Genomic DNA, 27,998 nt, shown 5'->3' with positions numbered 1-27,998 from the left:
AGGGTTCACATGACACATTAAATCATGGTTCACATGACACACTAAGCCATAATGTTTAGCTCAAAATGCTTAACCACCATGGCTTAGCATGTCATCTGAACAGGGTCAGTAACGTACACGGTATAAAATTACACTAAAAGTTGCAGTGATTGAAAGAATGTTCTGTAATAAAGCTTGAAGAAGCTGAGAAACAGTGGTACACGTTTCCTATATATTGATAACAATTCTGTTCAGTTGCACCTTCATACTGAGTAGAAGTGTCTAGAGTTTTATATATACTGGACTTGTGTGAAGATCTGTTTTCCTGCATCTCTCTTACAGTTTGAAGGGAGAAAGTATTGTGAGCATGACTTCCAGATGTTGTTTGCACCCTGCTGTGGAGAATGTGGTAAGAGCTCCAAGTAGAAATACTCAAGCCTGATCTTTTTTTGTGGAGAGAGATTCCAAGATGAAAGAATTATTGATGATGAATGTTTATTTCTCCAGGGGCTCTGGACATGAACAACAGAGCATTGCAGAAAAACACTATAGCACTAATTAAAATTAATAATTAGCTTTGAAATTCTAAATCAGAGGTGGGCAACTTCAGGTAGTTTGAGGACAAATTTCCAGCCCCCAGACTCCCCCCACCATGGGCCACACTCCTACCACTGCATCACTAGCAAAACAAACAAACAAAATTGTGGGTTGCTGCCAAATTTTGGCAGTAAACCATATCAGAGCCTTAGATAGGCCAAATTTAGCTAGAAAACATGTCAAATTGGGTCTTTGTAAGGCTCCATACGTTGGTGGTGAGTTTTGGGTGCTGCGTGGCAGCAGCACATAACAGGACCCGTGGGCGGGTGTACTTGCAGCCCACAGGCCATTCCTGTTATAAACAAAATGTTCCTACTGAGAACCTACTGAGACAGTCTTTTGTGGTTCAGTGGAGTGAATAGATCTTGAATCTGGAAAAAATGGGTTTGACTCAACTGGTGGCCTTGAACAAGTCACTCTCACTTGGCCTCAGTTTCTCATCTGGAAAATAGGGATAATAGTTACCAATCCTAGGTTTGTTCTGAGTCTGAATAAGCTAATTGTAAATCATCTTGCTACATAAATAATAAAAGTGTGCAGACAATGGAGTCCTCAGGGGATGCGGATAGAGGAGAGAATAGTCTTCTGAAATAAATTAAGATTATGTATTTAAGTGTGTTGTTTCTTTTACAAGGCGAATTCATCATTGGCCGTGTTATCAAGGCAATGAACAATAACTGGCACCCAGAATGTTTTCGTTGCGAACTCTGTGATGTGGCTCTTGCTGATTTGGGCTTTGTGAAGAATGCTGGCAGGTAAGAATGCGCAGAGGCCATGAACGTGAGAAAATTCTTGGGATGATAAAGAATGGGCTGATACAGTATGTATCTATACTGAGGGATTGTTTGGGTGGGAGAACCACTTCATGCTGTGGAAGGGGAAGTTCCAGGATGGGAATCAGGAAGTGCATGTATTAGTCATGTACCCATGGGCAGGAAAACCAAACAATCGCTAGCATGTACACAAGCTTTCTTTTAAAGCATTGAACTTGTCTTTCAGATTTACATTCATCTCCATTCCATGTGATGGTTTTAGCATGTGAACTATGTTTATATGTTGAATGCGCAAAATTGTAAGCTGTCTTACCATTCATAGAAAAGACTATGAATCTGAAGCTGTCTCTTAAATGCAGTTATGTAGAACAAGGGCATAATCCTATGTTGAGAGTCGGCAGCTTCCAAAGTTGGAGGCTGACGAATTTCCTAATGCAGGGTGGCCGGAGTACAGAGGTGATCCTCGCTTCTATGATCTAGTCATCCTGCATTTTTTTCTAGACAGGTGATTTTGCCTATGTAGCTGTGACACTTCAAAGCAGGAGGAGGCTGGGGCAAGCATAGGAAGCTGTGTAAGGCAGCTTACCTGGGCTCCTCCCCTCCCCTCCCTCAGGACCTCCCTCTTCTCCCCATCTCTGTGCTCGATGCTTCTGAGGATGGAGAAGTAGCCAATGCAGTTCTCTCTGCGCCAGCTCTGAGGGGGAGGGGGAGGGAGCACCCTTTACTGGCTCCTCAGAGGCAGTAAACCAAACAATCCTATGCCCCTCACAGACATTGTCTATATATGATTGCTCCCTAAATGTAGTGGGAAAGGACAGGTGAGGAACTGACTGAAAAAGTAATGTCTGAAGAATGAATTTAAAGTGAGCAATTCTCAAAACTGTGAGCAGATTATTTTGGACAAAATGCCAGGGAGTTGAAGAAGGACAACAGAAATAAACAAGAAGACATTATCTAATTCACTTACCACCAGCAAGTTGATGGAAAAGACAGGTTTTTTTGCGTAACAATAGGACATATTTATTCTCTCTTTGAATTTATGCATTTTTAGATGTATAACAAATATAAACAAGTTTTATAAGAAAGGATAAAATATGAAGATGGAGGAAGTAAAAACAGGGAGAGTGACCCATAGAAAAGCCCTTCAAGGGAAGTAAAAAAGAACAGCCTAACAACATTCAGATCTTAACTTTAGGCTTTCCTGCATCGTATCTCTAGTTGGGAGTTTCTCAGAGTTCATGTTTTCACTTTTTGTGTTTGACCAGCATGTGAAATAGCTATGAAAGAGTCATATACTTTATCTGTTCATAATATAAACCCTGTAAAACAGCCTTCCTTTGATATATTTTCCACATGGATGAATTGACTAGTAGAAATATTAAAATTAAAAGAGAGTCAGACTATTTTGATTGGTGCTCTAGAGAGATTAGTCACACTATATTTGTGGTCCGTGCAAATTGCATATAGGAAAGCAGCCCGGATTGCATAGTTGAAAGCCAAGTTGTATGTGCCTATAATGTGGCAGGTAAACATTTAGAGACAGTGCTTGTCTTCCAAATACTGTGAGAAACATAAATTCAGGACAACTGATTTGTTGCACAGCATACAAGTGCTTAGGATTTGGGATGTGTGGAGACTGTCAACAATTATAGCACAAGCTTGATGGGCCAGAATTGCAGCAACATTATATTGGCACAGTAGGCAGATGTATTGATGCAGCTGTTCAGGATTGAGAAACATTGTTTTGCAAAGATGGATATGATGGGTGCAGTCTGCATTAAGGAAGGGCCAACTGCATCAGCAAGAGTTCCATCACAAACTGTGAAAGTGCACAAGTGTAGTTGTAGCAAGCTCCCTAGACCCTAGAAATCCTTTGAATCTTGTAGGTGTGTGAGATGATTCATTAACCATATACATTCACATAAAAACTTACACATAAAATTAAATGAATTATGTCAAATCATTGTTCTAAACATGTTACTGAAAATAATGCCTACAGCCAAGCCCTTAACAAAGTAGAGCTTTAAGTTGTAATGTGGTGTTTATATCTTGTTCAGTGTAGTACCCAGCTAAAAGTTCAGCAATGAAACAATTGCTTGAGCTGCATAAAGAATCCAAATGTTCTTCCTTTGTTGCAGCTGTGGTAGAGCCATTGGAGAGTTCCTCTACTTATTGTGTTGCATTAAAATCCACATTCACAATTTTCTCAGACCAAGCTATTGTAAAGCTTCTTTTTTAATTTGCTCAATTTTGAACTGCAAAATTAGACAATTGGTTAATGGAATAATCTTTCCAGGATGCACAAAATAGAATCAGAGAATAAGCTGTGCGTGTCAAGAGTATTGCATCTAGCTGTGCAGTCTACTTGTTAGATATCTGAGAAGCCCAATATTTTTCAATGCAAAATTATTTTATGAAGTAATCACAGTTATTTACTACTTGCATTCTTCCTTAATCCTCAATTATTCTGTTATTTGTATTAAGACCAGGCAAGAAGAAATGTAGCTATTGTGCTGTAATGGCAGCTATATTTTTATACACTAAAATTATAGCATATCTTCCACTGAGAATTATTACTTGCTGGTGGAAGCTATGGAGAAATTACTATGAGAGCAATCCTAACCCCTGGATCTGATGGCTGGAGGGAATTAAGATGGGGTGGAAGTGTTTCTGCGGTGGAGAAGAGCTCTTGTGGGTGGGGGAACATCTGCTCTGGAGGCCCCAGATATGCCCATGGAGAGTTCTGTAGCTGTAGATTTGCCATCAGCAATGGGTCCCAAAGAGGGCATTCCAGGGCAAGCAGGGGCAGCACTGGATTCACTTGATCCAAAGCCCCTTCATTCCTTGAGAGGTCCTATGATTGGTTCTTTCTATTCCCCACCTCCCACAATTGAAAATAATAGGAGGATTTTAAAAAAAAGAATCATCAGAACAAAGAGGAGGGAAATGGGTGGGGCACCTCTTGTCTTAGACGCACGAGCTGCCAGTGCTTTGGAAGTGGCAAATCACCCACCACCACCCTCCCCAGTTAGATTCCTCTGTATATTTTCTTTGTTTTCTCAGGAATGAAGCAGGAGATTTGGCTGTGCTCTTTGAGAAACACTACTCTGTTGCCTGGGGGATTTAATTCTATTGGATAGAAATGTCTTTTTTTTTAAAGCATTTGTTTCCATATATTTACAGTTCAGATTTAGCACTTAAGGAGCTGTCATTTGTTTTCCCATCGTAACTTGAAGGTAGCCTTGCAGCCCTTTTGCTACAAAACAAGCCACACAAAGCCTCGCGGAACTTCTCAGCAACAAAGAAATACATGACAGGATCTAGGGCACCGTTTAGGCTGGTGAGACAAGAAGTAATGCGATTGCCGAGAGCCAGGATCCGCTGCATTTCACAAGAAGTCTTCACACCATCATAATTGAGGATGTAAATGTAGCGGTTGATATGGTAGGGCACGAAGCAGACCAAGAAGATCATAAGAACCATGATGATCATTTTGATGGCTTTTTCCTTTAGATGATTCTCAATTCGGTTCCCTCTCTTCAAGCTTCGTATAATCAGTAAGTAGCAGGTCACGGTCGTAAAAAATGGAAGAGTAAACGCCACGGCCAGTGACACAAGAGCATGGCGTGATGCCTTTTCTCTATACAGCTGCAGGCAGATGGTGGTGTTGTTCATCTCAGCTGTCTGCACACTGACCAAAAGAGGTGCCATTGCCACCGCAACTATCACCCACAGGAAAGCACAGGCCAAATGGGCATAGAGTGATCTGCGGAGTTTGAGAGACTTTACAGGGTGTACGATGGCTAGGAAGCGATCTATGCTGATGCACATGAGGAAGTAGATGCTGGCATACATGTTGAGGTAGAATAGAAAGCCTGTGAGTCGGCATGGGATCTCTCCAAATGGCCAGTGATTGCCTGAAAAGTGGTATACGAGCCGAGTTGGTAAAACTAGCACAAAAGACAAATCGGCCACAGCGAGATGCATCAGGAAAATGTTGGCTGGGGTGTCTGACTTTTGGTCCCGGATAAAAAGCCAAAGAGCCAGAGCATTGCCAACAAAGGCTAGCATGAAATCCACAAGGTAAAAAGTAGCAAAAAGGATGTTTTCCATATGGGTCTCCTTGCCACATTGCTCTGAACTTTCCAGGGAAGTGTTGAAGAACAGGCCTGAAGCATCTGCTTGGCTGTTCATTCCTCACTGTAGGTCTTGAAATATGAACCTGAAATAATCAAGAACACAAAGATAGAGAAGAATCTTATAATGTTGAGGAGGCAACATGGAAACCAACCAAGCCTGCTGTTTGCTTAATTTTCTCGTGAACACTGGCTAGGATCCAAAGCATCATATGCTGTATTCTGCATGCATAGGAGGCCTTTTCATCTTTCACCTTCTAGCAGCCCCCCAACTCTCCAGCCATCCCTGAATAGTTAGGGTCCCTTGAAGTGACAGGGATGCTGCCAGAAGGACAACTATCCATAATCACTTACATGCACACACAACCTTTCTGAATCCTGGTCACCCTTTGTATATGCTCTCCATGAACTTCATTAAAGGTTTATGTACTATTCTTTATTTTAGGATGTCCAGTTTTTAAAGGTTTTGTAGCATAATAAGCTGGTGTTGGTTGTCCATATTCTGAGAAAACGCTAAAGCTGAAGAGTTAATTTTTACAGAATAATATGCCATATCTACATCTCTTCAAACTGGTCTAACTGCAGCAATTTCAGGAACTTTATTAACCTTATTAATAATATGCAGTATTAAGGGTGATATATGCCATGCTAGGCCCATGCCATTTGTTACATATTGGCATGACTACAAGAGCACTTAGGACATATATCTTCGAACATAAAAACTGTATAAGGACTGGGAAAACTCAAGCTGTGATGGTTAAGCATTTTCAAGATTTCAGACATAATGAAAAAATTCTGACGCTTTTGTGACTAGAGAAGGTACAAGCTCAGTGTTAAAAACTGCATAACATACTCAATGTACACATACTCATATTTAAAGAAATAAAACATAAAAAATAAACTCTTCTTCTGGGTGGATGTTAAACAACAACAACAAACACCAGAGAAAATTTTTGCTGGGCATGATGAAAAGCCCAAGTCTGCCGTTTTTAATTGCCTTAGGTCAGTATCTAATTGGACAATAAACACGAACATAAATTACGTTGCACTAATATAAAAGACCTCTAGAACAATGCCAATAGTGTTAGCTGGAGCAATAGAATTCTCTGGAAAACCCATCATGCAAACTAACGCTATTGGCATTGCACTAGAAGTCCCTTATGCTAGCACAAAATAATTTATATTCGAGTTAGTTGGATACTGCCCATTGATTGAAATCCTAAGCATACTTATTAGACACTAAGTGCTATGGATCAGATTTCGGATTAAACATGCTTAGAATTTCACTGTTAAGCTGTATTATGCCTGGTGCAAAACAATCTCAGTTTGCCACAAGGCATACTGGGATAAAGGAACAATGGCTGCTCTCCCTTTGAAAATGTAAAAGCCAAATGTCATTTGGATCAAACTCTGGCACTAATCAGAACACACAGATCCTTTGTGATAGCACAAAGTGTCATTCCTTCATCTGACCACAGAGTGCTCTCTAGTAAAGCATTTCAAGAAGAGAGAAAATAAGGGATTTCCTCCCCAACCCCAGAAATGTCAATCTGTCCATTTTAATTGGGCTTGCACAGATGCTCTCAGGTAGATTGTGCCCCAGATTGCTTGTTATTTTTTTATTCACTTTTCAAGTTTGCTCAGAGGGAAGACCATGCCCTGTCAAATACTTCAGTGTGTTTTCTCAGAGCTGCAATTATAAGAGAGCCAGTGTGGTGTAGTGGCTAAAGTGTCAGACTGGGAGTTGGGAGATCTGGGTTCTAGTCCCCCCTCAGCCATGGAAACCCACTGGGTGACTTTGGACCAGTCATAGACCCTCAGCCCAACCCACCTTACAGGGTAGTTGTTGTGAAGATGAAATGGAGAGGAGGAGGATTATGTACACTGCCATGCCATAGATTCCTTGGAGGAAAAAAGGCGGGATGTAATTGCAATAATAAATAAATAAATAAATAAATAAATTTCATTCCTCATATTTCATAGTCACATTTTGATGGTTGACATGAAAGTCAAGGAGTAAACTTGCATCCAGCTCACTCATTTTAAGCCAAAGTCATATGTAATTCATTGATTAATTCACATTGATAATTTTTCAGCATAGAAACACTACCTCCACAGTATTAGATCTCTTCTTTTTTTATCAAGTGTCCACGGCACAATTAAGTGACACTCATAGGGATCCTGCTAACCAGTTACACTCTTTCTGTAAGTTAGTGTCTCATTAAGAGCATGAATGATATCTAGCAATGCATTCCTTAATATACGTGTTGATTTAAATACAATGCCTTGACTCATTGTTTATCTTAACACCGTACACAACTGAATAACTTAAATGGCTGGCACATGGAGGCTGCTGAATGTTACATTTGCATAGTGGCTGCCTATGGGACAGCCTTGCATAGTGGTCACGGGGAATCGGCCTCCATGAGGCTGTTTGTCTTCAAGCCTGTCAGTGGTGTGGAAAAAACTGCTGAACCAGAACAATTCTTCACTGCTTGCCATTTCAAGCAGCCTCCCATTGTTGCCATTTCATGTGAAGTGAACCTTTGTGACTATCTGAAAGGTTTTTGGAAAACAGTTATCCTTATACAGTTTATTAAGATGTTCACAAGTGTGGTTCTGATCTTCCCTATAAGATGGTGAAGCATCTCTAGAAGAAGCTTTAAAAGCAATCCCTCTTATATATTTTAACTAATGTAGTTATTACCATTTTTAAAAGAATGTAAGTCATATAAAACCTTTCTGCTTTTGGAAATTCTATGTTATTGACATTTCAACCATAAATTGTGTTATTATAAAATCCCTGAAACAATAATTAGGTTATTGACTTGCCACCTTCTCTTGGATTGCATTATTCTGTTAATGAAATTAACCTATTGGCAGGGTTTCTATGGTATTCATGGCTATATCTAGGTGGCTTTACAATGAATTAAAGGTATGATCATTGCATTATTATTAGATCCTCTATAGTCTTCTTAGCTCCTGGGATCAAGTAGGTTCTGCCAGAGGAAAGCAGAATGATTTTAAGAATCATAATCATAAGAATACTTTGTCAACAGGAGAAATCCCTGGTTTGAGATAGTTTTACAGTTCTGTCCGTCTATTTTCATGACTTGGAGAGATGAAGGTTCATTGGAGGAGATTGTATAGACTGTTTGTGTTTAGCTTCTAACTCTTAGACCATTTTCACACAAGTTGCTAAAAATGCCCTTGAGCATTATTTACACTTTATGTACTTCTGTAGAAGTTGTTCATCCAGCATAGAATGCAGAAGAAAATTGGTATGTTCTGTGGGTTGAGTATTTGCATTGCAGACCAATTTAAGTACAAACTTCTTATGTGAAAATGCCCTTTAGTTGTGCACAGGCTAGTCTTTGTACTAACCCTTCCAGCTCCCATAACCTGCAGGCACCAGGAAATTACTTGTTCATCTAATTGAGAATATCCTAAGTATTCTAGTGCAATAAACTGCAGCGATTATCCTCCCCATTGAAACCAAAGCTCTTACCTCTTGCAGCTTGCAGTCCTATAGGAATGAGGAGTAAAAAAAAATCTCCTTGACTTCTTACAATGCCAGCAAATGTAGGAACAAGGTTGAAAACTGTATGCTGATCCAGAAGATGCAGATAGTGGCAGATTCAGTGGAAGGGGGAGCTGCACTATATAGAGCCCTGCTCGTGGTGATAGTCCATTATCATCTTGCTTGCATGAGAGGAGGATAGATAACACACTTGTTGTGAAAGACGGTTTTCATTCCTGCTGAGCTCTTGGAAGGGGGAGTTGCTGTTGTATTTATGAATATTCTAATGTTTGTCCTGCTCATTAAAGTCTCTCTCAACCTCTGCCTTTTACACTGTGTCTTTGGAGCCCTCTGACCGTCTTAGAGGGCTTGGAGAGAGTTGCAGAAAGGGAGGGGAAATTTGGTGTTAGAGGCACAACAGGACATTTCAGAAGGGGATAATTCCATAATGGTGGGAGTGGGGGTGAGAAGGACGGCTGCCATAGTAACGGCTCTGTGGTTCTAAGACCTCCCTTTGCTTGCAGTGGAGGAGGATCTATAGGATGGTAGAGGAGGGCTTCTAAATGAGCCAGGGTGATAATGGTTCGTCAGTGGAAAGGGCTGAAGGCCCCTTATTCAGTTGAATGAGAGGGGTCTCTTTTTAGGACACTTGCTATAGGGTCTCAGTGCCCTGTATAATTAGACTCCATTCCACAGCGTGGAATAAAATTGATGCCTTTATCCTGAGAGGCACACAGCTGCATGCTCCCATTTATAAAGGCACGCTGTCTACTTTCTTTCTTGGGACTGTGGCTCTTGTCTGGGACTGCAATATCTTCAACTCTAGGGAGGAACAGAGGAGAAGACTTGTGAAGAGGGAGTGTTAATAACATTCCTTTCCACTTACACTCACTGAGACTTTCTATTTGAGGCTTGTAAAATACAGTGCCACACAACAGCCTTGTGGAATTGAGATTTATTATTAGCTTTGTTTTAGCGGTAAGGACCTGGAGGCTAAATGACCTGCCTCGATCTCTTAGGAGGTCTGTGAGACTGCCTGGAACAAGATCCGGGTCTCTTGGCTCCTTGTCAATAAGTATCTACCCGCTCTCCTCTGTGTCCAGGCACTCAGCTCTGCAGATAAACAAAGCTGGGTGTGTTAAGCGATTCTATACAGGGAAATAAAAGCTGCATACATTATATTCGGAAATGCACCCAGTGCCGTTGTGTGTACCTGCAAAGGTTTATTTGGAATTCACTGACCACTGCTGCTGCTTCTTTGTTTTGCTATGGATGTCAAAATTGCACTATGAAAGTATGAGTAGATGAGCTAAGATTTTGCTTATTGAAGAAAATAAAATTCATCTTGATTTTTGCCAGGACCAGTTTAGCATTAGTTAGTACCATTCATGCAATCTTAAACACTCTTGTCCCTAAGTAAACCCCATTGACTGCAGTGGGACATGTTTATGAGTCAACATTTGTGCTTTCTTGTGCATGAAAGTTGGTCTAGCAAACAACCTTGTGTAGATTATTCCCATCATTGCTCTGAATGATGCCACCCAACATTCATCTGTCTTTCCAACTGCACTGTAGGCACCTCTGTAGGCCTTGCCATAATCGTGAGAAAGCCAAGGGCCTGGGCAAGTATATTTGCCAGAAATGCCACTTGATCATTGATGAGCAGCCTCTCATGTTCAGGAATGACTCCTATCATCCGGATCACTTCAACTGCACTCACTGTGGGTATGTTGTTGATCATATTCCAGCAAGGACTGAGAAACAAGTGAGAAGATGTAGAAAATATGTGCTTTTGAGGGCCAAGTGATCTTCAAAATAAACTTTGCTGCCTTTAAGCAGACTGACAAACAAGTTCTGTATGTGGAGGATCACAAAGCATGGGAATCAGAAAGCCAGAGGAACTGCAGTGATTGTGCTGAGCTGTTATAAAATTCCCCTTAGATAGTGAATTGTTCAGCTGGAACTATTCTGGCTGAGCATGAACAGCTCTTTAAGGAGACAGTTGTGAAGGCTCTGGGTTACAAAACTTAACTATATTGAAACTTAGCAGAGGCTTGATGGACACCATAATTTACCATGCTTTAGATTTCCTACCATCTCTGGTGGACCCTGCTTATCTAATTAGATTTGAAACATGTTCAGCAAAACCAAGATTACCATTCTAAAATCACTTTTCTCAAAGTGTATGTCCTAACCTTGCTATTAATCATGAGGTGAAGCAAGTCAAAGGAGAAATACTTGTATTTCATTTTTTTTCCATTTGAGAGCTTCCCTTTTTCCCTGTTTGGCATAAACTCAAAAGAGTGCCTGGTTTAGTTGTATGAAGTGTCCATTAGCATGCAGTGCCGGTGAAAGGTTTTGCTCTGAAGGTCCTGATTATTTATGCTGTTGTGTGCAGGAAGGAGCTGACCGCAGATGCCAGGGAGCTGAAAGGGGAGCTCTACTGCCTGCCATGCCATGACAAGATGGGCATCCCAATCTGTGGAGCCTGTCGCCGGCCCATTGAGGGTCGAGTGGTCAATGCTCTGGGGAAGCAATGGCACGTGGAGGTGAGCATGTTACCACTCTGCAGCTTGTTGCGGAATTCATGTTGCAGAGTGACAGATGACACAGACTGTTCATTTTTCAGGATAATAGGCAGAAACCGCCACAGTCCCTCTGAAGTGATAGGTGCATACTATTGTTTCAGATGACATACCAATCATTATTCTACATAGATCTCTAGCCTACCTCGTCCTAAAAGTTTACATAACAAACAATACAATTACAGAACCATCCTGTGGTCCCTCGGGAGCATCCCAGGGACCATAGGATTTCTCAGTTTTCCTCTCCTGAAGCCATAGGCACTGCAATAGCTTCGGGATGGGGACTACATGATCCAATCCCTCCCCTGCCCTCTTGCACCCACCAAGCAAAAGCCTGTGGCAGTGTGGCACCTGCTTTCCAAGGTTGCAAAAGTGGCCTCAGAGAATCTTGTTGAGGTTAAAAATGGAGCTTTCTTGTGGTCAGGGAGGAGAGAGGAGAGGCCTGGATACAAAAAATCCTATGGCCTCTCCAGCCCACCCCTGCCAGCATGAGTCTCAAAGACCCATCAAAAGGGGAAAAGTTTAAAAGGAGGAAGGAGAGGCGAGAATTGCTTCTGTTGCTCCTGCCAGCAGCAGTCATATAGGGCATAGAAGGCTATGAATGGCTACTAGTCCTGATGGCTAATTGCAGCCTCCAGTATCAGAGGCAGTAAGTCTCTATACACCAGCTGCTGGGAAACATGGGTGAGAGGGTGCTGTTGCACCATGTCCTGCTTGTGGATCCCTGGTCAGCAGCTAGTTGGCCACTGTGTGAGCAGAGTGCTGGACTAGATGAATCCTTGGTGATTCAGCAGGGCTCTTCTTTTGATCTTATGAAATTGGAGACTTCCATCTAGTGGGTTTGCACCCTAAACAGACTAATGTTTGACAAGGCTTTCTTCCTGGAAAGGTGGTGTATAAATACAGTAAATAATAAATACTATTGCACTTCATAAAATCCCACCCCAGTTGCCAAAACCTATTTTTAAAAATTACAAAGCATTGCAGCAATTTAAAAAAATGTTTGGTAAATCTTCAAAGAAGGGAGTTCTACAGTTATGGGACAACCACAGTGTATGCCAATGAAAGACAGCAGGGTAGTTATCCTGGGACATAGGTAAAAAAGAAGTCTCTTTAGTACATTGCATCTAGACATGGCTTTACAGATTATAAGTGACTGGAAGTCAACTAGAAGTCCATGCAGATGCTGGAGCGTTAATGTATTATACTCCAGTGGTTAATCCTTATTAGGAGACAAGCTGTGCTGGACCATGAGGCCACTGATCCTAAATAATAAAAATCATATTACCCATTTTATGATATGGTTAATATTTGCTGGCAATCCCCACACACGCACTTTAGGAGTGGGCTGCCAGGCTTATGGCCAGGGCATGCTCAAATTAAACTGCTGCAATTGCTGGGACTCATAAAAGTAGAACTGTGATTAGAAAAATTGCAGTAACTGTGTACTGTATATAGACATCCATAGAGACAAATAGCACCTCACTAAGAGTGCAGGCTTGCTCCTTCCAAGGCCCAGCAGCTAGTGTGAATTGGCCCTGTGATTCAAGGTATTTAATGTGGATTTTGACATTCCACTCCTGATCTTGGGGAATGAAGGTAAGATGGGATTCTGGAGTCCATCATCCCCATTTCTCTCTAGCCATTTGCTGTCACTCTTATAAGAAAAGGAGAGAACCCTTTATTGGAGTCAGCATTGCCAATAGCATAATATAGAAAACATTTTGGGTGTTATTACCACAATATCAGCAAGCTGTGGTTCAGTCCTGCATTATTTCTAAACATCAATATTCCTACAGTGTTGCCCTCCTACAGTCCACTGTATTTTAAAGGATTTAATATACAGTGCTTACTACTGCTTTAATCAAGCTCCCTGATTCTAGCATGGACCCTTTGACCTAACATGTACTTTAACCTTACAGCATTTTGTTTGTGCCAAATGTGAGAAGCCATTCCTGGGACACCGCCACTATGAGAAAAAGGGTCTGGCTTACTGCGAGACTCATTACAACCAGGTAAAGTCTGCTGTCCTTTGTACCATCTACCTTCCTTTCTGGCAAAGAGAACAGTAGATAAGGATAATTCTGAGAAATGCCTATGTGTCTAAATTGAAAGATATTAAAAACATACAAATATGTGGTATGGGAAATTACAGACTTAACTGTCCCTGTAGATACAGGCTAAAGATACTGCTGAAACCAATTGGTATAGACATGCAAATTAAGGTGCCTCCAGCAACCTTCACCATAAATAACCATTCTTAAGTTTGGAGTTGAATGGAGAAAGGAATAGAGAGAGAGAAAGACAGTGCCAAGACTTTTCTAGCTGGAATTAACTGGAAACAAGTGTAGACTTGGGGAGCTGCACAAATCGTTCTCTTGTCTAATACAAGCAGTGCTGCCTAGGAGTATTTGCTTCTTCACTAAGCTCTGCTTGTGTACTTGTAAATAGAGCAAATATTTCAAAGACATCATAAGTCCCCAGTGTTCTCTCTTCCAAAGGAAACTAAAGTAGCACTTGCACTGTTCAAGAATTGGGGAGCATGTAACATTACATATAATATGCCAGTGTTAATGTGTCTCACTGGGCCTTAGGTAGAATGCAGTCTTATCTTTATATTGGGTGTGCATGCACTGGGTCATAAGGATCCTGCAACAGGGGAGAGGAGGCAATGGGTCATTGTCCATGAAGCTCACAAGGGCTCATTGCCTTCCCCCCTTCTTTGTCATGGTACACACAGTGCTCCCCTGCCCTGACCTCACTCGATGCAACTTCTGCCTGAGACATGTAAACAGCTGCATTTAGAAAGACCCTTGAGATGACCTGTCTCTCTGGCACTCGAGTTACCATTGTTTGAAGGATACAGCAGGTTTTTACTCCACCTCATCTGTACCCCTGGTTGCAGTTCCTTTCTTTCACCCACATAAATCAGTGAGGAAAATCGCATTTGCTTACTGTTACTTCTCTGCCCGTGCATTTGTCCTTCATTACTTCCTCTTTTGAAAGAGGAAGTAAACAATGTGCACATGGCCCATTCAGTGGGCCGTTTTGATTCCTCTGCTTCTCCTGCATGCAGCAGGAGATAGCAGCAATTTCATCTTTAAAAATAAGTCGGACTTACTGGGGTGTTTTTTTGTCATGCGAAGAAAGCTAAAGGGGTGAGGAGGTACGCAGGAGGTAGACAACATCATGAGAAGGACCTGCGAAAATCCCTGAGTGCCCAGTAATGAGCATGCAATAAAACGCTTGTCTGATGGAGCTCTGAGACGCATCTACTTTTATGGGTGAAAGCAAATAAGCCTAACCTTCTGATAGGCCACTTTGTTAGTATTACATGTAAGGCACTCCTTCCTATCTCTCCTCTCTCATCTCACATTACTGCCCCACTCATGCTCTTCGCTCCTCTGATGCCATGTTTCTTGCCTGCCCAAGGGCCTCTACTTCCCTTGCTCGGCTCCGTCCATTTTCTTCTGCTGCCCCTTACGCCTGGAACGCTCTTCCAGAACATTTGAGAACTACAAGTTCAATCGCAGCTTTTAAAGCTCAGCTAAAAACGTTTCTTTTTTCTAAAGCTTTTAAAACTTGATGTTGTGCAGACTTTATACTGTTAGTTTTACCCTACCCTGTGCCTGCTTACCCTACCCTGTGCCTGTTTGCATTCTCTTCCCCTCCTTATTGTTTCATTATGATTTTATTAGAATGTAAGCCTATGCAGCAGAGTCTTGCTATTTACTGTTTTACTCTGTACAGCACCATGTACATTGATGGTGCTATATAAATAATAATAATAATAATAATAATAATAATAATAATAATAATGTGCTATATTTATGCTCATAAATGTTGTTACTAACAATTGGTAAATGGAGGACCGGAGGGAAGAAACATCCGTCTGGGAACTCCCTTACAAATTGTTTCACGTACCACTCCACAAGATGGGATATATTTCTCTCAGGTCCCTAAGAGACAAATTTTATAACAAAACTGATTGGAACCAGCATTGGGGAACTGTCCCATCCTGCATCCTTCAGATGAATTCTTTCAAAGCAGCAAATGCCTGTGTTAACAATTCCTGAAAAAGCATTGCCTGAAATAAATAATACAAGCATTGTGAAGAAAAAGAGGACCAGACATGGTAAATAAACTCCCTTTCATTCATAGTATCCTTGGCTTACTATTTAGGGATAAATAAATTTAGAGCAAAGATTAACCAACATTTTTCAACTTCAGAAAAGCACAATATAACTATAATCTCTCACACAAATAAGACTGCTGTTGGTGATCTACTTTAAAAATACATTTTTGCCTTGATCAATGTAGAGAACCTAACAGTGGTGCATAGTTTCTGTCAAAGGGTACCAAAATGAACTTTCACGAATTAAAAATGAAAGTTTGATTCCTGTGCATATGTGTAAGAAAAGCTATTAAGGGAGCTGACATGTGTAGCAGTAATTTAAGGAACTATCAATCCACTATGAAGAGTTTGTTGGGAATGAATTATCTGATTGGATAAAAGAGGGGTGGAGCGCTCCTTCATTAGTATTAAAAAGAAGAAGCTTCTCATGTGTCCTTTTTTCTACACAGCTCTTTGGAGATGTCTGCTATAACTGCAGCCATGTGATTGAGGGGGATGGTAAGTTTGAGACTGTTTGTCAATTCAGCTGTTGCAGTCCCACATGTACAAAGCAGCAGTGATCTTTTCATATCTGGCCTCACTGAATTTAGCACAGCTCTGCAGTTTGATAATCATCTTCTTTGATATTTCCCACTAGTGGTATCTGCTCTCAACAAGGCTTGGTGTGTGAACTGCTTCTCCTGCTCTACTTGCAATATTAAACTCACATTAAAGTAAGTGGCAAGCAAAGACTGTCCTGATGGGGAAATTAACATGACCCAGGGAGTTAGGATAGAAAGACTTGGTTCGCACATCACTGCAGCAACTCCTCATTAAGCCAGGAATTGCCAGGAACAAACAGCGAGCAAGCTGCTTTTATGATGTGCAACCTGGAAACTCTGGGTTATGGATGAAACAACTCAGAGTTAACCCAGCAACAAACCATAGTTTTCAAGTTCACACATCACTAAGCTTAATCAAGAGCTGAAATGGCTCATTCACACGCTCCACTCGTTCCCAGCAATTTCAACCCAGAAATTGTCGCCTTAAGGTGTGAGCTGGATCAGACTGTGTCAATGTTATATTGTGGTCAAAGTAGCTTCTTATCACATAACCCTAACCCAGTTCTGGGTTGTCTTGATGTGTGAACCTAGCTACGCTAACAACTGTGGTTTGTTAATCATGAACAACCCAGAAAGAGAACCCATTTTTTTGTTGGATTGTGAAATGTGGGCTGAATAAACCATGGATTGTCATTACTACAGCTCTTCATAGGTTGTTTCACCATACAACAGAGGTAGCAGGAAAGAGTGGTTAAAAACAACCTTTTTTTTTCCTTTGAAGAGAACTCCTGCTCTATCATAGACAGACATGACAAACACTGTACCCAGTACTAGCCAGCCTGGCAGGCAGCGGCTCCCTAGACTCCCTAGCAAATAACTCAGCTTTTCACTCACAGGTCTTTTAACTAGAGATGCTTAAGACTTTTGCTCCTGTGCTTGGAAGGGATTTTACATAGGTACATGGAGGGAATATACATTTTACCGTCCCCACCCCCTTAGTTGTTAAGTCTGACATGGCTTTCTGAGTGGAATGTGATGGCTCTATTTTTCTTTGAAAGGAATAAGTTTGTGGAATTTGACATGAAACCAGTGTGCAAGAAGTGCTATGAGAAATTCCCTTTGGAACTGAAGAAACGGCTGAAGAAACTGTCTGAGTTGGCCTCCAAGAAAACTCAGCCCAAAGCTCTGGATTTAAACTCTGCTTAAACAGGTCTGTGCTTCCTCTGACTGCACTCATCTTCACCAAATACAGCCTGCTTCACCTGCTAATTACTTAAGAATGGCTTAAAGGACCCAAGACAGACAAAAGCTCACCAGTTATATCTTGCACCCTGAACGTTTTTCTGCTCAGGTATATTGTGTAGTGTTTGGCCTCTGGAAGAAAGCTGCGGTTATACATCAGGGATGCAGAACTGCAGGTCTGGGAGCCAAATCCAATTGTCCTAGGGCTCCCGTCCAGCTCTCCGGGGTGCCCAGAAGGCCATGCCCCCTTCCCATGACTACTGCTCCTTTGGTGGTTTATTCCCCCAACCCCATTCTGAAAGGTTGAAATGCCTCTCCTAAGGCTTAATTACTGGCAGTCAGAGCTTTAAGTTAAAATATGCTGGCATTTTGGGGCACATCCCTTTTGCTTTTGGTCCCACCTACCACTGGAATGTGGTCCCTGAGACTTTCTCCAAAGTGGAAGCATCTGTCAGGTATGCTTTAGGGTGGATTCCTGCATCAAGCAGGGGGTTGGACTCGATGGCCTTATAGGCCCCTTCCAACTCTACTATTCTATGAGTCTATGAATTTGGCCCTCAGGCTGAAAGGGATTCAACACCCCTGTTATACATAATAGTGCACTATTTCCCCTTTGCATTATAACTTTTCTACGCAAGAGATTTATCAAGAACTCGTCATTCCCTAATCATACTGTTTACAGGTTCTTTAGATGCCGATGTGACCCTCCAGTTTTGCTTCTGTGTCTAAAGAACACTTTTGGCAAGATTTTTTAGAACAGGGAAAATGTACTTATTTGTAAAAGTGAAAGAAAATGCTTTTTTCATTTGTGTATTTGAACTATTCCACTGTACCACATTGCCACCTAAAGGTTATGTAGCAGAAAAGGAGACACCTTTCGTGTAGGGTTTGGATCTCAATTCTGCGACAAAACTGAAAGTAGATACAGTGGATTAACAGCTCTTAGTTAGGTATCATCATTTTTCACAATTCTGTACTAAGATTCAGGCTCGTGCTATGTGGTTCATATTTTTCCCCTCAGCATTTTAAAATTAAAATTAACTTGGTGGCCTACAAGTGGGAACAAAGGAAAGTTAAGTGAAAATAGGCTGCTTAACCATTTCCTTCCAAAAATGGTTTTAGCTTAACGTCACACTCCCAAGCTGCTTTTTCACCAAAGATGAAAAAGCATCTTGGACAGAGTAATTTTAAGCTGAAAAATTGTGGGGGGAGGAAGGCTTAAGCAGCTTCTTTCTGTTTACCATTCCTTTGTGCTGACTTGCAAACTGCACAGGTGAATTCTGGTTTAGTACAGAGAAAAGCACATACAAAAATGCAGAGAATAAACATGCACAACTTCATGTAATGTGTTTTCTAAACATTCTCTTAAAATTGCAAGGGACTGATATGTGGAATTAATGAGAACTAAATAATAATCTTGCTATTTTTAATTCAATCGTTACTTGGCACAAACCTTCATTGGTTTTATTAGCTGGCTGTCCTTACTTGCTGTAGTAGCTAAGCTGGATGTGATTACTTTTCTGTACCAATGAAATACTTCAGCTTCTGAAACTATTCATTATGTTTAAACTAAGATTATTCTTCCCTTCTCCACTTCCTCAGAGTCTTAAACAAGGCATAGAAGAAAATAAGATCTGAATGGACCAAAGTGGCTGCATTGTAAGCCTATAATTTTTAACAGAAGGTGTTTTTGGTGCCTGCATTTTTAGTAGTTTTGGGGGTGTAGGGATGGGATTCTAGGCATTTTAGATGTTGTTTCTTCATTCTTAACATCGGCATCAGTGAGTGCTATAATGTGAACAAGGTTTTATAAAATTCCCAAAATCTTGCCTAGGTGCAGTTTACCAAACATTGCACCATTACAACTAGCTCAGGCTGTGTGTCGCAGGGGTGGGGTGCTGGGGAGGGGAAGGGATTGTTGGGTTGGGGGGGGGAGTGGAGGTGTTAAGCCCACCTGCCAATTCTCCCCCATGTGCCTTCTTCCTCTCCAGCATTACCACACCATGCTATCCTGAGTTTGGGAACCCTGTGTTTACTTCATGAATTACGTTCCAGCCTAAGTAGTATTCTTATTCCACTATAGTATTGGGGTTCCTGTGGCAAGAAAATATGGGGGAAAGACTAGTGTAAAACAAGATGCCCCTTTGTAACTACTGTTTTAGTATAGAGCACAAAAGCATGAACTTGTATTAATTTACACATCCTTGCTATATTAAGTACTGAGCACTACTTCTATTTTGACATGAGAGGACCAGCTTTTCCAACCTCTTTTCCAAAATGAACCTTCAAATAACATTATTTATCTGCTACTTATTATTTTAACAGCACTTAGTTAATAATGTTACATCCAATACAGAAGTTGATTATTCTTTTCTTGATCTGGAGCCATCCTTCAGAGGAACGTATTTCACAGGGAGCATATTTTTCTAAAGTCTAGGATCAGTATAGTAAAGAGATTCACTGAATTGGCAACTCTCTTCCAGAGCCCTCTATGTGCTCCAATTAAGAGTGTGTGTCACATGTGCACTGTCATATTGCTTTAAATGGAGTAAACACTGATTGATGTTTATGTGGTTTGCTCATTCCATACACCCTAGTAGGTGGAGAAGTTGTGTGAGAGCACTGTAGCTCCAATCTTGCGAAGCCAGTGATGGCTGTATCAGACTGTGCTGCGGAAGGAACAAAGCACAAGCACTACGCTCCAGAGGCCAAAACAACCCATGTTTAATCTTTCTGTCCTGAAAAATATGAAGTCTGTTTATATATCCAGACTCATAATTTTGGTCATTCATACCTAAGGAACACAACTCTTTATGTGACTAGTAGTAGTGGATATAGATGTGGCAAGTTGTGCTGAATGAGGATGTGCATGTGAATATGCACTATGGATAGATGATATGTGATCCCTGTTCCAGCAGGTGATAACGGTTCTGCTTTCAGGATCAAGGCATTAAAATCTATATATTTTAACAATTTTAATATAATGGAAATACAGACTTTGTTACTCTACCTAATATATATATACAAAGACAGATAAATCAGACAGATTTCCAGGCTAGCTGTAACACTAAGAAGTCAGAGGCATCCTTACAAAATGTAGTATTTGTTTTTTCTGTTATTCATTTAAAATGAAATTGTAATGAAAGGGGGATGTCTTTGTACAGTGAGATAGACAGATTTGAAATGCCATTGCTCATATGAACCTCCTCAGAGCCACATGACCGAAATAACTGTAGTACTAGTCCCCAGAGTCATCTAATATGTAGAGTCAAGTACCTTCTTTTGAACTTTTATTTTATGGTGCATAGTTTGTCACAATGTATATTAAGTGTATCTTCCGAATACAGAATCTATTTGTTGAAAAATTAATAGAATGATTGCTGGGAACAATTTCCCTTCAATGTGCTACTCTTGGGAGAAGTAAGAAAAGCAAAAAGTTTTTCTAGGGCTACAGTTTATGAACATTTTAATGTCCTTTGGAAAATATCCCAATTTTTGGCTCAAAGGGGTATATGCGTTGCTGACAAGAGGTTTGAGAATGCATGAAACTACAAAACCAAAAGCATTGGCTGAAAGTGCATTGGAATGCTCACTCAAAAGAGAACGTTGTCTGTTGGAATATGTATTTGGATGTCCATCAGAATATGCAGACCAAGATGCATTTTTGGTGTGACTGGAACTCAATTTGGACTTCAAAATGAGGGCAGTGCAGCTTCATTTGCTCTCATGATAACACACTGTTAAATCTGACTCCATGCTGACATCATGTTCACTATCTGAGCCTGACCAACTTGGAGCACTTGTTGAAGGAAAAAACCCTGTTAAAGTTTTTGAAATAGCATTGAAACAGGAGTGGATTGGGGGAACTTTGGCTTCCAGAAGTATGAAGAATAGCATTTTAAAGTGGAAGGCAAAAATGTTTTGGGGTGTTTTTTTGCACCCATTGAAAGTACACTTTGTTGGTGCAAATCTACCGAGCAATCCATGACAAGTGGCATCTGTCCTGTTAAAGGCAATCTTGACCTGTCAAAATCATAGGCAAATCACGTCAAATTCATATTAGGTATGTTATCCTTAAACTATGTTTCACAGAATGCTGACTTACTTGCTTGCAAACAATATATTGTTTATACATATGTTATAATATTTTTTCTGCATACATTCATCACTTGAGCTCATGGATTACTCCTGAAGATAGCACATAATTTTAGAAGGCGTAGCATTAACTTTAAATGGAAAGTTATTAACATTGGCAACATAATGATATTCTCCATTCTCCAGTGGTAAGGTGATGGAGGTGCTAAATATTTTGCAATGGACAATCCTTAATTAAAATAGACTGCATTCATTACAAATACAGGGGAACACTGTGACTAACAGTGCAATCTAATCAACATATCTACTCAACAGTAAGTCCCACTGAGTTACTCCCAGGTAACTGTGCATAGGATTGTAGCCTAACAATACAATACTATCAGAAGTAAGCTACATTGTATTCATTGGGACTTACTCCCAGGTGAGTGGGCATAGGATTGCAGCCTCAATTACCTTACAAATGCTTAGCATGTAAACCACTTTAATGTGTAAGTTTGAAAGAATTGTCTTATTCTGTACAAGGTCACAACCAAACTTTAATGTGTGGTGTCAAACCTTTTACAAGACTTGCATTGTTTTCTGGCAGTCAGTACTTTGTTTGGAGAGCTTGTAATTTCTCTAGAAAAAAGATACATTCTGCTGGATTAAAACATTGTATTCCTTCACTTTATTGGAATGAAAATTCACTGATATATATCTTTTAAATCTTCACAGTAAATATTATTTTAAATGTTACATGTATTTTATTTTTATTTGAATTTGGTTTGTGTCAATTGCAGTTACAATCATACCTCTCTTCAAATAGCTACAGTGGATGTGTCTTGTTATGGCGCCTTTTCAGTATTGGTTCATTCTAGTGCTTTGATAACACAGGACTATGACTGATTGCTCAATATTGATTTTTGGATTTAGTGATACTGATTTATACTTGGTTTAGTACAATATACACTTCTAAATAAAGCCAGCAATATCACTCCCATCATTCTGCCATTCTGTTTAAAAAGTAGAAACAATAATTTGGTTATTACCATTAACAGAAAACAAATATACAAATATTTTTAATTAAAATGTTACATTGAACTTACGTGCATTACAATCCTAGTCACCTTAATTCTGCATAATTTCAAAGCATCCACTGCCAGCAATGGATACTTTATGTGGAATGTCTGGATGTTTGAAAAGTGTGGCACTCATCAGCTGCTCAGAGGTGCTGAAGCTCTAATTCCCCCCCCCCATCATATGTATATAAAAACACTATTTGAAAAACTACACACCTTTTTCTAGGTTTACACTATTTTGGCAAATAACAGCTTGGAAGCCAACAGTATTGGTTTTCCTCAGCTGCTGAAAAGTTCCTCAAGGTACTTGGATGTAAATGCACTACAACAGTCTTCCCTAACCTGATACCCTCCAGATGTTTTGGACTTCAACTCCTCAGCCAGCATGGCCAATGGGCAGGAATGCTTGAAGTTATAGTCCAAAACATCTGGAGGAAACCAGGTTGGGGTGGCTGCACTACAACATTCATCATAGGGAGTTAGAAAGGACAAGTCTGCTGTCTCCTTTCGCAGAAATGCATTGTAAACAGTATCTCTTTGACTCTGGTTTAGTGGAGCAGTTTTATAATATAATCAGTATTTTCAGCCAGACAGATATTTAACACACAGCAAGAAGATCAAAGGTTAGAGCAGATTCTAAAGCCACCATTACCAATGAAATTATCTGATATGGCAAAATCCATCGCATGTTTAGTCAGAAGTAAATTTCACGGGGTTCAGTGGGGCTTACACTCTAGCACGTGTTTTCGGATTGCAGCTGTAGAAAGCAGGTCAAAGACTAATTAAATTTAAAAATATGTCAATTATATAACTGCAATGGTTCTGTCTCAGCTGACTCCAATGGCTTTTTTGGGATATCTCTACAGTTTCACAATGGGAAGAAAAGGCCGGTAGATAGTTATAGGGCACAGAAGTATATTCTATGCTCTCACAAAATCCTTACCTCAAGATGTTGTTTTCTCCCCTGTGCTTAAAAGGCAACATAACCACTTTTACTGTGTATTGCATATGTTTGTGCTAACAGCTGGGCTGTGGTATAGCTCCAGGAAAGGAGGTGTCCATTACTGGAAAAGAGGGATTATCTTGGAATAAAACCCAGCCATGTTGAAATTCCAGAACATGTACACTGAGCCAAAAATGATTACACTTAACATAAGAAATGATTAAGCTTAACATATGCCAGCATAACCCCACATATGTTTCTGCTACAGCAGCAATTTTATGGTTTACTCCTCTAGGGTCAGGAACAGATACAAAGTTAAAAAAATGAATTTCTTCCAAGATATCAAATATTGTCATTTTGGCACAGTCTGAGAGTTATGGATGACTGCTATCCTCAGGCAGGGAGACGGGGATTCTTCTGTTTGTTTACAGCATTCATTAACAGGTGCACATATGATGTCAACAAGTCATCCATTTTGTATCCCTTGAGGGGAAAAAACAAAACATTTAACCATGCCTTGTGGAAAGAACTGCAAAGACATGAGCCTGTTTAATAGATAAGCAAACATTTCACAATAGTACTCCAATCAGTCTTGGCATACAGCATTGTGTTAGTAATCCTTCTGCTTTTATGCAGTTGTTTTCAGGTAGACCAGAGCTCCCAAATATTTTAACCCACATTCCCTTTTGTTAAAGAATCTAACATGTGCTCTCCTAAGTGCCCAAAGCCACAAATTTGCACATATACCAGCCAGTCTCATCTCTTCCACAACCCCAAGCCTTAACTCTTGCCAGTTTCTGTTATGCCCTCTTCTAAACTGAGTCCTCCTTGCCCCCTTTCGCCTCCCCATCCCCACACACATATGCATGTCATCATCCCCACCCACCCCCAAAATGAAGGGAATCACAGGGCTAGTTCACATAACACAGCTGGCTCATCGTAGATTATTTAATCCATGATAAAATGCAGCAAATGGCAGGCACATGCAGCCACCATTTTGAATATACAATCCCTGATCAGGGCAATTGGGGGTTGCACTGTGTCATCCAACCCCAGCCATCACTGGTTATTTGAGGGTTAACCACTGCATAATCCTACTACTAATCAGGAGTTATGTGATAGTTGTTTAAGCCACAATGACTGGGTTTGCATGACACAGCAAAACGTCTGATCACCCCAATCAGGGGTTGCATATTGAAAATGGCAGCTGCACAAAGAGTAGTCTGACTATCCCCCGAGGTCACAGCCACATGGAGGAGGCAACATTTGACTCAACGCATTCCTAGTTAAAGCTACTGTTTCTTGGCAGTAATACACATGAGTGCAGCACCACATTTTTCATCTGCCACACTTATACAAAGAACTGATGAAAAATAGCTGTTATCTGGGGCTGTAGTGGGTCTAAAATTACTTTCACCATGCAGTAATCTTCCTGGGATAGTTTGCTCTGTGAAGAGCAATTTGTAAATATCTAAACTTACCCTTGGAGAAATTTGCTCAGAGAGCACATTAAGAGGAAAGAGAGAAAGGTTTAACCAACAATTACGAGATACTTCCCCCCCTTCTTCAGCGATAGTCATTAGCAAATCTGAATTTGTAAGCTTTTCTTACCAGAGATGTCTCGCAAAGGATTCGACTTCCTCGTACCAGGTTCCCTATGGTCATGTGGAAGTATGTGCTGCCACTGCTCCAGTTGGAGATTTTAGTGAAGGGATAAACTGTTAAGATCTCCTACAACCCAAAATTAATGTTATCTGTAAGACTTATGAAATCCACAAGAGAGACTTGTCCAACATCAGCTTGAGGATTTGCAGAAAGCAATTCAATGCTGTTGCTTCCTCACATTATTCTCTCTGCCCCCAGTTAATTTAAAGTAAGTTATGTCTAGGATTAACCCTAGGTCAAGAATTTTCTGATGCTAGAATATTCTCTCAGCCACGTTTCTTCATATTTGCAATCTGGCAATTTAGCATGAAATTGCTAAATTTAGCACCCTCCAAGGAAGGTTCCACCAAACATAATTGTCCTCTTTTAGCAAGGTATTTCTCCTTCCTGGCTGCACAGACCTCATGCTTGTCATCTCTTTACAGAATTCTTTTATTTTACACTATTTTGGAGCAGTGAGAAAAGGGCTCAAACTTGTTTTGGCCAAAACAGATTTTCTCCACAGAAGAAGCAGAATTGGTTATCTCATGCTGAAGCCAACCACTATGATCAGATCTATTTACACTCTCAAAGATCCATTTCTAATTAAACTTCTCGCCTTCTCCAGAGAGTCAGTCAATATTATGCCAACTATCCAAAAATGACACTTACCTTCGTCTTTGGATGTATTAAGGAGACTCCTTGTTTGTTGATAGCAATCAGTACAATGTCAGGGAAATTTGGCTCCGAGGTTTGCTAACAAAGAGGAAACAAAAGGAATAAGATCAGTTGGTAAGGAGCTGTTTCTTATCACTGAAATGTTAATTGTTGACCTAATAGCAGTTTGTTAATCAGAATATCATGGGGCACTTTGTCAAAAGCTTTGCTGAAGTCAAGATATATGACGTCTACAGCATTCCCACAGTCCACAAGGGAGTTTCCCCAATCAAAAAATGAGATCAAATTAGTCTGACAGGATTTGTTCCTGACAAATCCATGTTGGCTTCTAGTAATCACTGCATTGATTTCAAGGTGTTTACAGATTGACTTCTTTATAATCTGCTCCAGAATTTTCCCAGGGATGGATGTCAGACTGACTGGTCTGTAGTTCCCAGGTTCCTCCTTTTTGCCCTTTTTGAAAATAGGGACAACATTAGCCCTCCTCCGGTCGTCCGGCACCTCACCCGTTTTCCATGATTTTGCAAAGATAATAGACAAAGGTTCTGAGAGTACTTCCGATAGCTCCTTCATTACTCTAGGATGCAGTTCATCGGGCCCTGGAGATTTGAACTCATTCAAGGAAATTAAAAGCTTAAAAGAAGCTGGAGACCAATAGAAGATGATTCTACGCTGCAGAAAGCAGTTTTCCATATGGTGGTACCCAAAAAACATGGAAACTCACCTTCACTTCAAAAAAGGCTGAGCCAAATGTTGGCCAACGATATATATACTTCAAGAAGGCAATCTTGGCCTCATCCATGGTTTTCTGTTCATGTTTGTTGGAGGCAGAAATGATACTCTGTGTAATACATATACATGTGAATCAAAATTGGAGCCAAGATTTCTCTGGCAAGACCTGATTTCATGAATTTGCCCATAGCTGTGGGGAAAGCAAAACTTTCCTACTATTCCTAGTTACACAAATTAATTTACACTGGCACTTCCCCACCCTAGGATTAAAATAAAAGAGGACATTTCCTAGGGGCAGAAATCTGAGATGAAAAAAACCATGTAAAATGACATACATCTCCAGATAAAATGCTATAGTACTGCATGACATCTACTACATTTAAACAGAGGCATGACTGCGGTTAGTGGGAAGTTCATGGACTGCACCATTGGCTTTAGTCAGCAGTGAATTCTGGAGGGAGGAAAATCTACTTAGGTATGATCAGTAGCTACAGTTTGGTGCCAACCCAAACAGGCAAGCCAAATAAGAATTTTTGACATTAAAAATAATAATCAAAGGCTTCTTCATACCCGTTTCCACTCCTCTGGAGACGTTGTTCGGATCATGTTATCAGGCACTAGTTCCTTCAGTGTTTTGGGAATTGCTGCATATTGCATTCGATTATTGTTAAAGTGAACTTTGAAAATCAGCCCAGCCAAGTGGACAGCATCCTCTTTTGAACATCTGTGATAGCCTCGTAGATACTTCGGCAGTTCCTAAAAGATAAAACTGGTGAATAGGCAACTTACTGGCCAAAACCCAGCCATAATTTGTAGAACCTATGATTACTGTTATTACTATCAGTGGCATGCTACACAAGTCAATACTGTTACCTGGTGGTAATGAAAGATGCAGTCAGCCTTCAAGTCTTTCCCAGGAGTCACATTTAGCCATAATTTTCTCATGAAATATACCTGGTAATTCACAGTTATGGGAGCCACTAGGAAAGCAGAGTTATAGACTTTTAAATCAGGGAACATCTAGACTTTCATGCCGCAACCCCTTCCCCCTCCCCAGTTATGCACACAGAGATTGATTATGCCTTGGCATTTCACATTTGATGACCAAATAAAATTGATTCTTGCCTATTCCTCTGCAAGCATGTCCTATAATTGCTCCTACCAGTGGCCTGTGAGAAAAGAACTAGACCCACACTTGAATACTGTGTACAGTTCTGGTCACCACACCTAAAAAACAATATTGTAGAGCTGGAAAAAGTGCAGAAAAGGGCAACTAAAATGATCAAGGGACTGGAGCACTTTCCCAGCTGGGATTGTTTAGCTTGGAAAAAAGAAGGGT

At 40.5% G+C, this 27,998-nt stretch overlaps 3 protein-coding genes across 7 annotated transcripts in view; 1 reads left to right on the top strand and 2 right to left on the bottom strand.

Annotated features, from left to right (window-relative positions):
* The window catches only part of LIMS2 (LIM zinc finger domain containing 2), a 41,812-nt gene that overhangs the window by 11,450 nt on the left and 2,364 nt on the right, over positions 1-27,998 (top strand). For 3 of the 5 annotated variants that reach the window (XM_063132429.1, XM_063132430.1, XM_063132426.1), the window contains exons 3-10: positions 322-388; positions 1,211-1,331; positions 10,581-10,730; positions 11,404-11,554; positions 13,513-13,605; positions 16,175-16,223; positions 16,363-16,438; positions 17,326-19,388. In XM_063132429.1, the coding sequence (XP_062988499.1) occupies positions 322-388; positions 1,211-1,331; positions 10,581-10,730; positions 11,404-11,554; positions 13,513-13,605; positions 16,175-16,223; positions 16,363-16,438; positions 17,326-17,473 (855 nt within the window). In that variant the 3' untranslated portion in view covers positions 17,474-19,388. Of the gene's footprint in view, positions 1-321; positions 389-1,210; positions 1,332-10,580; positions 10,731-11,403; positions 11,555-13,512; positions 13,606-16,174; positions 16,224-16,362; positions 16,439-17,325; positions 19,389-27,998 lie in introns of those variants that run through there. The other 2 variants (XM_063132427.1, XM_063132428.1) reach the window with 2 other exon arrangements.
* Positions 4,297-9,069, bottom strand: GPR17 (G protein-coupled receptor 17). Its single transcript, XM_063132431.1, has 2 exons — positions 8,994-9,069; positions 4,297-5,571 (listed from the first exon to the last, which is right to left on the bottom strand). Exon 2 carries the CDS (start codon positions 5,541-5,543, stop codon positions 4,527-4,529), a length of 1,017 nt encoding a protein of 338 aa, XP_062988501.1. The 5' UTR covers positions 5,544-5,571; positions 8,994-9,069; the 3' UTR covers positions 4,297-4,526.
* MYO7B (myosin VIIB) overlaps positions 23,711-27,998 on the bottom strand; it is a 75,985-nt gene continuing 71,697 nt past the window's right edge. The window contains exons 44-49 of the mRNA XM_063132425.1: positions 27,533-27,639; positions 27,230-27,415; positions 26,652-26,768; positions 25,922-26,005; positions 25,217-25,336; positions 23,711-24,088 (exon numbers count right to left, since the gene is read on the bottom strand). Coding sequence (XP_062988495.1) covers positions 23,999-24,088; positions 25,217-25,336; positions 25,922-26,005; positions 26,652-26,768; positions 27,230-27,415; positions 27,533-27,639 — 704 coding nt within the window. The 3' untranslated portion in view covers positions 23,711-23,998. The remainder of the gene's footprint in view (positions 24,089-25,216; positions 25,337-25,921; positions 26,006-26,651; positions 26,769-27,229; positions 27,416-27,532; positions 27,640-27,998) is intronic.

The sequence above is a fragment of the Elgaria multicarinata genome, chromosome 8 (assembly GCF_023053635.1).
Source record: "Elgaria multicarinata webbii isolate HBS135686 ecotype San Diego chromosome 8, rElgMul1.1.pri, whole genome shotgun sequence".
In the NCBI taxonomy this organism is placed as follows: Eukaryota; Metazoa; Chordata; class Lepidosauria; order Squamata; family Anguidae; genus Elgaria; species Elgaria multicarinata.
This window is presented reverse-complemented; position numbering and strand designations above follow the sequence as displayed.

Bases quoted from the DNA above. Each gene is read 5' to 3' on its own strand.
- GPR17 (XM_063132431.1), bottom strand. From the start codon at position 5,543: ATGAACAGCCAAGCAGATGCTTCAGGCCTGTTCTTCAACACTTCCCTG.